The sequence below is a fragment of the Triturus cristatus genome, chromosome 12 (assembly GCF_964204655.1).
Source record: "Triturus cristatus chromosome 12, aTriCri1.1, whole genome shotgun sequence".
Lineage (NCBI taxonomy): Eukaryota > Metazoa > Chordata > Amphibia > Caudata > Salamandridae > Triturus > Triturus cristatus.
Window position 1 is genome coordinate 461,415,739 of NC_140595.1, and position 13,029 is coordinate 461,428,767.

A 13,029-nucleotide genomic window follows, 5' to 3' on the forward strand; every position below is an offset into this window, starting at 1 on the left:
CCACAGCAAAAATGGCTGTCGCTTATGCTAACGTAAAATATTACACGTTTCCACACGACAGCGACCCAGTGGCCTCACAGAGGTACGGCTCCCGCTGGCAGGTCTGAACATAACTACTGAGGCTGCCTGCTGAAATGCTCAGGGTGGAGAACGTGGACCCTATCCGAATGACTGGCAGACACCCGGAGCCCAGCGCCAACATCCGGTGAGTGTGGGATCCCTGGAGGAGGAAACTGCCACACTTGGTATCGCCTGGCAGGTTCGCCCGGGAAGGTGAAGCCACTACATGAAGTGGGCTGCTCACACAGGGTGGGGAACAGCTGTCACCCTGAGCAAGTGAGAAAGGAGGCCAGAAGAGGCCACCATACCCTATAGTCATATGAGTATAGAGCTCGCCAGTAGTAAGCATAGATTACCGCCGGAGTAACCAGGGAGAGGAGGCGCCACCATGCAGGCCCTCGACTAGAAGGGGCACCCGATCTCTAAACTGTGCTGGCGTGCACCTGCTCGGTGGACTGGCACTGTAAAGACTCAAAAATATACATCGACTGCAGCGGAAGGGGGACTCCTGCGGGCCTAGACATGACTTGGGCTGTGTCTGCTGTAAGGCGTGGCGCGCCGAGATCTGGCACATCTGTGGGCGCTCGTCAGGTACCCTAGATGTGTCTGAAACCCCAGAGCCGGTGGACGTGGAGAGTGTCGCACATGAACATACTAGAACCGGCAAGGGGAGGGGTCGATGAGTGCTCTCTCCCCCGGAGCGAAATAAACAGAGCTCGCTCACCGAAGACTAGGACTCATCTCTGAAATAGCAGGCCCTGCTTCAAAGGTGGTGGGGCCCACATAGACCCGATTGCTGGCTGCCTGGAGACCAGGAATTAAGGAAGCTGACTCGGATGAGGCCAGTTGGCTCCGCTGTCACTGGAACCGGTGGTGGGTAGTGCAAGGGGGACTCGCGGAGGCCAGCGATTTCTTGGAGCCAGTGGTGCTGCCTTGCCGCTGGTTTATGCAAGTACAAATCTCAGGCAGTAAAACACCAATCCATCCCATTTGGCTTGTTTTCTGGTTGGTGCAATGAGAAGAGGCAGATGGGAGCCTTAATGGGTACCCCCACCAGGTGGAGGCCCATTACGCTGTGCTGGGATAAAGCAACTGGAGATTGGAGGGTCAAGAAACACCTCTAACATCTGAATCCTAAATACGCCCTCATTTGCCCTGCTCATCTCAAAATTATTTACAAACACAAAAGTAAATTCTTTGACAATCCAGAAGTGGCATGGTCTTTGACTGAGAGCACCTTCCTGGGCCTAGCCATTCTCAATGAGCATAGGCGTCCATCCTTGCAAACTCCACGGCGGCGACGCGCAACAGCGACTTACAACACAGGGCTACCGAGACAAGGATCTAATACCCACCCAGGAGCAGATGCTGGAGGGCCGGAGGGCTGCGCTCTAGTCTGTGGCCACATTACGAGGGGCATGGATGCTGGTAGAAGAGGAGACTTCGTCTGACAGCACAACACATTCGGACTCCGAAATAGCCTGGTGCTATTCCAGACCATAAATACACAAAAAGTCAATGAACTACTAGGCTGAAAGAGACGCTGTCAAAACACCCATGCTGAGGACTGAGTGGTAACAAATCCTAGACTATGCCTATTTCATTTTTGATAATGTTTAAGATATATCAGATGTTTTATTGAGCTGCACAGGATCCTCGCTGCCCGGGGAGACACGACGGACCACACAATCATCCTGTACCATCCTAAGCCCTAAGAAACATCTGGGGCAGATCCCAATCTATAATGCATGCTCATCCTGTTTTGTGGTGGGGTTGGAGGTGTGGGGGCTAAGGCCCGGGGGAACGCCCCTACATAGGATAAGATAACAGGACACACATAAATATGCTGTTGGCTACCACATCCGCTTTGACCCCCACAAGCAAATGTACACAGATCACACCAGTTGTTATGTTACAGTGTTTATGTTTGGTTGAACTAAATTTTTCAGCTGGACCATGTATTGGGGATTCAAATGGCGGCTGGGCACACAAGACGGTGTGCCTTCTGCATACACTTCCATGCATAAGCCCCAGCTAGGACTGCACTCAAACATCACACACATTTTGAATTGTTCATATGGCCACAACTCATCATCATAATTTTACAACTTTGAATATTAGAGGGATAGGTTCAATCCATAAACGTCATAGATTTTAAGCTGATCTGTGTAGGTGCAAGACACAGATAGTGTTTCTACAAGAGACACATTTGACATACTTGTAGGCTCTCAAACTCTGGAAAAAATGGCAAAGACAGATATTCCACACCTGTTACTCGGCGTTTGCAAGTGGGTCTACTGTGTGGATCAGGGCAGGGGTCCCCTTTGAAGTACTAGCTACATGGATATACACTAATGGCAGGTACACACTGATCAGAGGCAACCTAGAAGGTTTGCGTGGAAACAGCCGCGCTGTAGTGGCCGTTTCCCATCTGCTCTTAGAGCAAATCACACTGGCACCCATTGCTAAGTTAAAGATCAATGGAGACAGAGGGCATCCCTGTCCTATCCTGTATGACTCTGAGATCATGTGACCCCGTGCATACCCTTGCAGTTTTCATCATCTTAACAAAAAACACTCTTTCCAAACCAATTCCCATTTTGTTGATTCATGGCCTCTACGTTTCCAAGAATTCAGTGGCAATCGTCCATTTCCATAAAAAATGAAGGGAACCCGCACAAGTGCAATGAGGACACAAGGTCATAATCCGCCTCTATTTCATGGATCATACTTGTCACAATGTCACTGCTGGTGAGGGATTCGTAGTGGATGATCTGTAAGCAGACATCAAGGGATACCTTTCTTGTTGATTCACAGACGTTGTCCTACAACTCATCATCCAGCTGCTCACTCACATCGTATTTCCAGCTGTTATAGGGGATAATCAAGCACCGTCTGTGCAGGCTCATGAGTGCACTGGCAAAATGTTTTCCGTATACAGGAGCCGCAAATGTCTCAATCCCTAGTTGAGTAGTCCATATTAGCTCCTGTTTTCATTCATTCATTCAAGTCCACACCAGTCAGGCAATCAGAGCGTTATCCTTTTTGAATAAGTCTTGTTTCTGGTATATGGTGCATTGCATCTGGCAGAGATTATCTTTGAGACAACTACCATCTCAACAATGGAAATTTTAGAAGACACTGACACTTGCATTTTAATCCATTTGTTGATCTTCTCTCCACATAGATCTATCACACAGATCTATTTCATATTGATGGTTTCAATTGTTCCTTCACATTGTAACTGTCACAGATTTTTTACAAGATCTGTGCACTATCGCTCTACCAAACTATACAAGGCGAAGTATGCACTTGGGAGGCAGAGGAAGGAGGAGACCGAATGATCCTGCTCAGGCATTCAGTGCAAGAGAAAGAAATATCTGTGATGGGAGGAGGAAGTCAGGAGTATTGCACCTCAGGATGCTTAACCGTTGGGTATGTTATGCCCAGAGACAGAAGGCAACAGGACACATTCATTCATAGTTTTTGGGGGAGGAAGATATAGCAGAGTTGGAGACAAACAGAGGAAAAAGGTCATACAGAATACAAACCTACACCTACAACTTGTATGTTCCCATCAATGTATTTAGCGAGTGGGAGATTACGATGCAAATATTCTATATCTAGCCAGCAGCACACGGCCTCTCTAGTCCTGAATCTAGCTCCCAGGTTTTAACTTCTGGAAGCCCTAGAAGGCTTTGAAAATCTTGCTTAGTCTCTAAAATGACATCAAGATTGTGATGCTTGACATTTCTCCTTTCAGAGCATAGCCAGCAGTAACATGAGTTCGGCCTTTACAGTGTGTTTTTATTTATTTCTTTATAAATTAATTTTATTCAATTTTTCTTACAACTTCACTTACATTGCTGGATGCAGAACTGAGCCTTGCAAAACCTTCATAAATGTAGCTTATACTGGGTAACAATAGTCTTAGTCAATCATAACATTATACAATTATGTCCGATTGAATCTCCATACTATGGTTTGCCACTATATCTTCCTTGTCATCCAGTATGAAAGGCTTATCTATTCCTACTATACTCCCATTAGTTTTTCTAGCTCTGACAAGCTGTAGCATATCTGCTTACTTTTATTGAATCGGTTAACAACCCAACTCCCTCACCTGCCCCCTCCCTCCCTCCCCACAGGCGTGCCTTGACTTTATGAGCTTCTATGTATTTTGCCCTATGCAAGTATGTGCCTCAAGGTCATTAGGGGCCGGTCTGCTGCTAGTTATGCTGAGATAGCATAGTCATGATCACCCTCAATCTCCCTCACCCAGATGTTCGACCTGGTCTCCTTCGTCTTCCTCGCCAGGTGGGCGCTTGAGTAGCGTCACTAAAGCTTCTCAAGCTTGAGCTATTTCTAGTGATACCCTACCTCATCTGGCTTCACCCAGTTGTACATCTCCTTCGTAGGATGCCTATCTTATAAATTCCTTCCTCCATCGCTCGACCCCTGGTCCCCCCCTGGGATTTCCAACTTCTAGTGATCTCTCTTTTGGCTATCAGGAATTCCAAGTCTTGGAACCTACTTGTTTCCTTGACTCTTGAGGTGTGTGGAAACCAGTGTAAAAGACAGTAACCCAGAGTCACCTGTACCTCCTTCTCTGTAATCTCCGCTAGGGACCCGTGTCATATGTGGACCGCAAAGGTGACGGTAGACCTACCTCACACTGCCGGGCGAGTCTCAAATAGTTTTTAGGATGGCCGCCACATCGACAGGTACTTCACCTTTAGGTGCTACATGTGGTATATCTAGGTCAGTACACCATAATACCACATTTTTAGTGTAGATAGATACTTTCACATTAGGTCATGAGGAATTACCGCCAGATCGTCCTGCCTAAGAGGCAAGAAACATGTCGACCACACGAAACTGAGCGCAACATCCTGAAACATTACTTCAGGTAGTCGCCACTCCACTTTTTAATCATGTTGGAAATCAGGGTTATTAAAATTGTTCTGCCTGACCTTCCATTTCCTGTTTTAATTTCCACGGTCTATTGACCTTCACAATAAACACGTTTATGCTTTTAGGCCCCTCTCACAACGGCATCAAACGGCAAGGAATAAAAGATCTCCACCAAAGAGCCCCTTAATAGGGAGCCCGTCAGGTATTGCAGCGCCGACCTGACGAGGTGCATGCCCTATGATGAAGCATGACATCCAGCGGGCTGGGTGTGTGAGGGCCCTAATTCCGAATGGAGGGATTCCCCTTTCCCTTAATTTTTAGAGAACAACCTATCGTCTTTCTGGGATCTCTCTCTCATTCACCACTTATAGGAACTGCATACCCTTGTTTGCTTGGTCCGAACTGTCCTTCTCATACACTTTTTGGATTCCACTACTCTAACAGAAAAAGCAAAAGGCAGAGTGGAACTGGCTAAAAAACCCAGACTGAAGGTCTTACATGAAATGGTGCAACTTGCCAGCATTGCAGTGTGTTAGGATGATCTCAGGAAGACAGACAGACTTGGAGCAGAGTATGGCTCAAATCAGGGTTTTAGGAGTGAGGAATAGTCACTAACACGCCAACAGAATTTCTGAGAGGCCGAAAGGCTTGGTTAAGTATCAGAGTTGCATTATGCATTTAGCTCAAATGGCTAGTGGGATAGGTTTTGATTCAGTCACATGTAGGCCACCTCTGAAAAAGCCGACTGGGATGGGGACAGAACCAGTCAAATACCATTCAAAGTATGGAATAATTTTGACGAAGTAAAAAAAATGTGGCTTAAATGTTTATTTTGCAGTTTTAAGGGGAGGCCTTGTTGATCTGGTAACTTTATTCAGTTACTCAAGCTGTTGGTCAAGTGGCAATTTGTTCATTTTTTAAAGCCCGCCTACAAAATCCAGAATATTAAGGAGCATGCTTGGCTACTTGAAGATGAAAAGGCCAGAGCTTGGTCTATAAATAGAAGCCAGAGGCTCCAGGGTCATTGCTAATTGCACTCCCTTCGAAAGATAAATTTTGTTAATTTCCACCTAGAGTAAAACGAACAAAGCCTGGGATATGGAGATATAGATATATATATATATATATATATATATATATATATATATATATATATATATATATATATATATATATATATATATATATATATATATATATATATATATATATATATATATATATCGCCAGTAGGTAGTTATAGTTAGGACCACGTTTCCATAGGAAATCCGCAACATTCTATTTTGAATAACTTTGGCGCCGGTTGACGAATCCTCGCGAATTTTTCAAAATAGGTGGGGCGCTACGCTCCGCTCCTACCCTGAAAGTCTCGGGGGGATTCGTCAAGCGGGGGCTGAGATAAAAGGGGGGTCCCAAAACGCGTTTTTCCAATGCATTTTTCCATAGGACCTTTAGACACAGCTACAGCCCGAACGGCTGAACAGAATTACTTGAAATTTGGCAGAGAGGTAGTCCTCAGGTCAAGGAAGTGCCTTTTGTAGGTTTGGTGTAAATCTGTTCAGTAGATCCTGAGAAAATAGCATTTAAATCAATATATATATCTGTGACAGCTTACGGTGCGCTTACGGTGCGCTTACCGTACGCGTACGGTGGCGTGCGCGAGCGCGATTCTGATTGGCCCTTAGATCTTAGTAAACATTCGAATCGGTCGAAACCAGGAAGCGGCGGCCGCCATTTTCTCTCTCGCACTCTGACAGGGGCTTGAAAACCAAAGTGCAAAAACATGCAAAGGGGCTGTTTACACAGCTCCCAAGCACCTAGCCATGTCGAGGGAGTCCCCAACGATCCCCCAAGTGAAAAAAGGCAATTTTAATTTTTTCGAAAATTTCGCCGATTACGGTAAGAAATAATAATAAAAAAAAAAAAAATATCCACATTCTCCCCACCCCGTGTGCAAAAGGTGCCCGAATGGCACCTTTTGTGCATGGCTTATTAGAGGTAAACAAAACATATAATTTACCTGTCACAACGATGCTCATCATATGTCTTCCATGTGCGCACGGTGCGCGAAGCGCATCGTGCGTTCATGGCTCATCTAGCGTAACGTGGGCAAGCGTTGCGCGAAGCGCACCGCGTGCTCACTGTGCGCGCACGGTGCGCGAAGCGCACCGTGCGCGCACGGAACGAACTGCGTTAAGTGGGCGCGCACGCCACAAATGGCGTAAAGTAACTTAGCATTTAAAAAAACGTACAAATTCACTGAAAAAACCATAGGTTTCACACACGTTATAGTTAGGAATTAGCATTTAAAAAACCTTGCAAATTCACTGAAAAAACCATAGGTTTCACACATGTTATAGTTAGCTGGACATTTTACTGATAAAAAACCAATGAAATTCCCCCGTTATAGTTACTGTAGGCAACTATAACTCACGCGACCGTAATCCTCTGCTGATGACATATGTGTCTTTATGAAAAAAAAATATTTGTAATATATGTATAGCTAAAATTTAATGGAAGAAGACATGGGCAAATAAGTGTCTAAATACAGTATTAGCATCAGCAGAGGATTACGGTCGCGTGAGTTATAGTTGCCTACAGTAACTATAACGGGGGAATTTCATTGGTTTTTTATCAGTAAAATGTCCAGCTAACTATAACATGTGTGAAACCTATGGTTTTTTCAGTGAATGAATATATATATATATATATATATATATATATATATATATATATATATTATCTACTGGCGGTCGCCAGTAGATAGTTATAGTTAGGACCGAGTTTCCATAGGAAATCTCAAAATTCTATTTTGAATAACTTTGGCGCCGATTGACGAATCTTCGCGAAATTTTCAAAACTAATGGGGCGCTCCGCTCCGCTCCTACCTTGAAAGTCTCGGGGTGATTCGTCAAGCGGGGGCCGAGAAAAAGGGGGGGTCCCAAAACACGTTTTCCCCATGGATTTTTCCGTAGGGACTTTAGTCGCAGCTACAGCCCGAACGGCTGAACAGAATTAAGTGAAATTTGGCAGAGAGGTAGCCATAAGGTCCGTTTGGTGCCTTTTGCAGGTTTGGTGTAAATCTGTTCAGTATTTTCTGAGAAAATAGCATTTAAATCAATATATATTGCGCGCGCACCGCGCGCCCACTTTACGCAGTTAGTGCCGTGCACGCACGGTAGGCACGCGGTGCGCTACACGCACCGCGTGCCCACGTTACGCTAGATGGGCCATGTACGCACGATGCGCTTCGCGCACCGTGCGCACATGGAGGACATATTATGCGCTTCGTTGTGAAAGGTAATCTTTTAAATTTCCATCATGTTAGATATGCAATGCACAAATGGTGCCCTTCGGGCACCATTTGCACACGGGGTGGGGACAGTATGGATAATTTTTTTTTTTTTTTAATTTTTACCGTACGCGTACGGTAAGCGTAATCGGCGAATTTTTGAAAAAAATTAAAATTGACTTTTTGGCCTTGGGGGGTCTTGGGGGACACCTTCATCAAGGCTAGGTGGTTAGGAGCTGTCTAAACAGCCCCTTTACATGTTTTTTCCCTTTGTTTTTCCACCCCCCCTCAGAGTGCGAGAGAGAAAATGGCGGCCGCCGCTTCCTGGTTTCGACCGATTCGAATGTTTACTAAGATCTAACAGCCAATCAGATTCGCGCTCGCGCACGGCACCGTACGGTAAGCTTACCGTAAGCACACGGTAAGCGCACCGTAAGCGCACCGTAAGCTGCCACAGATATATATATTGATTTAAATGCTATTTTCTCAGGAACTACTGAACAGATTTACACCAGACCTACAAAAGGCACTTCCTTGACCTGAGGACTACCTCTCTGCCAAATTTCAAGTAACTCTGTCCAGCCGTTCGGGCTGTAGCTGTGTCTAAAGGTCCTATAGAAAAATGCATGGGAAAAACGCGTTTTGGGACCCCCCTTTTTTCTCAGCCCCCGCTTGACGAATCCCCCCGTGACTTTCAGGGTAGGAGCGGAGCGGAGCGTAGCGCCCCACCTATTTTGAAAATTTCGCGAGGATTCGTCGACCGGCGCCAAAGTTATTCCAAATAGAATGTTGCGGTTTTCCTATGGAAACAGGGTCCTAACTATAACTACCTACTGGCGACCGCCAGTAGGTAATGTATATATATATCAATATATATATCTATACGCGCGCAGGGTGCGCGCACTCGGCCGTCCGCGAGCGCACTTCTGATTGGTTGTTACATCTTAGTAAACATTCGAATCGGTCGAAACCAGGAAGTGTCGGCCGCCATTTTGTCTCTCGCACTGAGAGGGGGGTGAAACACAAAGGAGAAAAACATGTAAAGGGGGCATGCTGGACAGTTCCTGACCCCCTAGCAGGGGTCAAGGGGTCCCAGGAGGTCCCCCAAGGGCAATTAAAAAAATGTAATTTTTTTCGTTAATTCGCCGAGTGCGCGAAGCGTGCGCGCACTATAGAAATGCAAAAAATTCCGCGAGGTTCGCGCAGCGTGCACGCACGGTGTAAATGCTTAAAAATAAAATTGCAATGTCAGTCCCCCCGTGTGAGCACGCTGCGCGTAGCATGGCTTATGTCATAATAACAGTTTATGCCAAAACCCTTAACAACAAAGCGTATCATGTGTCCTCCTTGTGCGGACGGTGCGCGAAGCGCACCGTGCGTACATGGCCCTTTAAGCGTAACGTGGGCGCGTGGTGCGCGTAATGCACGGTGCGCAAAGTGCACCGTGCGTGCACGGCACTAACTGCGTAAAGTGGGCGCGCGGTGCGCAAAGCGCACCGCGTGCTCACCGTGCGCGCACGGAACGAACTGCGTGAAGTAACTTAGCATTTAAAAAATCGTACAAATTCACAGAAAAAACCATAGGTTTCACACACGTTATAGTTAGGAATTAGCATTTAAAAAACCTTGCAAATTCACTTAAAAAACCATAGGTTTCACACATGTTATAGTTAGCTGGGCATTTTCCTCGTGAAAAACCAATGAAATTCCCCCGTTATAGTTAGTGCAGGCAACTATAACTCACGCGACCGTAATCCGCTGCTGATGACGTCAAATATTACATCACTGATGACATATGTGTCTTTCTGAAAAAAAAAAAAAAAAATATATGTATAGCTGAAAAAAAAAGGAAGAAGACATGGGTATATAAATGTGTAAATACAGTGATGTAATATCTGACGTCATCAGCAGCGGATTACGGTCGCGTGAGTTATAGTTGCCTGCACTAACTATAACGGGGGAATTTCATTGGTTTTTCACGAGGAAAATGCCCAGCTAACTATAACATGTGTGAAACCTATGGTTTTTTAAGTGAATATATATATATATATTCACTGAAAAAACCATAGGTTTCACACACGTTATAGTTAGGAATTAGCATTTAAAAAACCTTGCAAATTCACTGAAAAAACCATAGGTTTCACACATGTTATAGTTAGCTGGACATTTTACTGATTAAAAACCATTGAAATTCCCCCGTTATAGTTAGTGCAGGCAACTATAACTCACGCGACCGCAATCCTCTGCTGATGCTAATACTGTATTTAGACATTTATTTGCCCATGTATTCTTCCATTAAATTTTAGCTATACATATATTACAAATATTTTTTTTTCATAAAGACACATATGTCATCAGCAGAGGATTGCGGTCGCGTGAGTTATAGTTGCCTGCACTAACTATAACGGGGGAATTTCAATGGTTTTTTATCAGTAAAATGTCCAGCTAACTATAACGTGTGAAACCTATGGTTTTTTCAGTGAATTTGCAAGGTTTTTTAAATGCTAATTCCTAACTATAACGTGTGTGAAACCTATGGTTTTTTCAGTGAATTTGTACGTTTTTTTAAATGCTAAGTTACTTTACGCCATTCGTGGCGTGTGCGCCCACTTAACGCAGTTCGTCCCGTGCGCGCACGGTGCGCTTCACGCACCGTGCGCGCCCACTTTACGCAGTTAGTGCCGTGCACGCACGGTAGGCACGCGGTGCGCTACACGCACCGCGTGCCCACGTTACACTAGATGGGCCATGTACGCACGATGCGCTTCGCGCACCGTGCGCACATGGAGGACATATTATGCGCTTCGTTGTGAAAGGTAATCTTTTAAATTTCCATCATGTTAGATATGCAATGCACAAATGGTGCCCTTCGGGCACCATTTGCACACGGGGTGGGGAGAGTATGGATAATTTTTTTTTTTTTTTTAATTTTTACCGTACGCGTACGGTAAGCGTAATCGGCGAATTTTTAAAAAAAATTAAAATTGACTTTTTGGCCTTGGGGGGTCTTGGGGGACACCTTCATCAAGGCTAGGTGGTTAGGAGCTGTCTAAACAGCCCCTTTACATGTTTTTTCCCTTTGTTTTTCCACCCCCCCTCAGAGTGCGAGAGAGAAAATGGCGACCGCCGCTTCCTGGTTTCGACCGATTCGAATGTTTACTAAGATCTAACAGCCAATCAGATTCGCGCTCGCGCACGGCCGCGTACGGTAAGCTTACCGTAAGCGCACGGTAAGCGCACCGTAAGCTGCCACAGATATATATATTGATTTAAATGCTATTTTCTCAGGACCTACTGAACAGATTTACACCAGACCTACAAAAGGCACTTCCTTGACCTGAGGACTACCTCTCTGCCAAATTTCAAGTAACTCTGTTCAGCCGTTCGGGCTGTAGCTGTGTCTAAAGGTCCTATGGAAAAATGCATGGGAAAAACGCGTTTTGGGACCCCCCTTTTTTCTCAGCCCCCGCTTGACGAATCCCCCCGAGACTTTCAGGGTAGGAGCGTAGCGTAGCGCCCCACCTATTTTGAAAATTTCGCGAGGATTCGGCGACCGGCGCCAAAGTTATTCCAAATAGAATGTTGCGGTTTTCCTATGGAAACAGGGTCCTAACTATAACTACCTACTGGCGACCGCCAGTAGGTAATGTATATATATATATATATATATATATATATATATATATATATATATATTCATTCTGCCATCTCTTTCAAACGTTGGAGTATGATCCAACTCAGAGACTTAAGTTTTTCTTTTTACTTTACCCCAACTTTTAGCATCAAGAAAAGTAACAGAACCTTAGACTGCTTCTTATAACATGGTAGGGTGTCATAAAAAGTCACTTACATTAATTCGATTTTTTGTTATTGTAACATCAAATAGATCAACTACTGAACTGAATCTCAAACATATCAGTGCAGCAGAGCGCTACAAGAATAGAAAAAATAAGTGAAAGAGCGGGTGGCATTACATTCCGTATCCTTGAAAAGGTTGTGCATCATTACTACTATATTATTAAAAGTCAAAAGAACTGAAAGTTCGTGTCACAGTGACAGTCCCATGGAAAACGCCAAACTAATTGGCTGGGCCATAAGAGCCAATCATACCACTAACGAAGCCCCCTATTTTCCTTCTACTGGGGAAATCCAAGAGTGGCAGAATGTCCAATCCAGCCCTGCACTAATCTGACCTTTATTTCAAATCTGAAATAATTTCTTACTGAGGGTTGTAAAATTATCTGGTACGAAGCAATGGAGGAACAGATCTGACGCCTACAGATTAAAACAATACGGCAGTGAAACAATTACATATTATGACACAGTATTAAGAAGATCTGTGCGAAAGTATGTATGTGACTCAGCCACCATGTATTCTATACCAAATTCCAAACATATTTCTGGGTTGATAAAAACGTCTCGAGACAAAAACTCATATTACACAAATGAGCCAATATTTAACTAATGTGCGCACAAAGTAAATTATAACACCTGTACTAGAAATCCAAATCAAAAACACTTACTCTAGTGTCAGTTGGACTTTCGGTTTGAAGTAGGGAGCCTTCTGGTCTGCCATGAATATCATTAATTTATTCTCTATAGGAAACAAATGCATAAGATTATACTCATGAACACAACACACACAGTTAATGAGAATGTACCAACAGTTTAAGAAAATAACTGATGAAGTTACATCTAACAAAGATCTAAACATCTCATGACCTCAATGTAAAATCAATAAGGATCTTACAAATAAAAGTACC

The 13,029-nt window shown here is 44.4% G+C and overlaps 1 protein-coding gene across 1 annotated transcript in view; it reads right to left on the minus strand.

Moving 5' to 3' along the window:
* Window positions 1-13,029, minus strand: part of ITFG1 (integrin alpha FG-GAP repeat containing 1) — a 1,870,060-nt gene that overhangs the window by 1,831,482 nt on the left and 25,549 nt on the right. Inside the window, exon 2 of the mRNA XM_085639265.1 lies at window positions 12,790-12,862. Within this exon, the coding sequence (XP_085495391.1) occupies window positions 12,790-12,862 (73 nt within the window). The remainder of the gene's footprint in view (window positions 1-12,789; window positions 12,863-13,029) is intronic.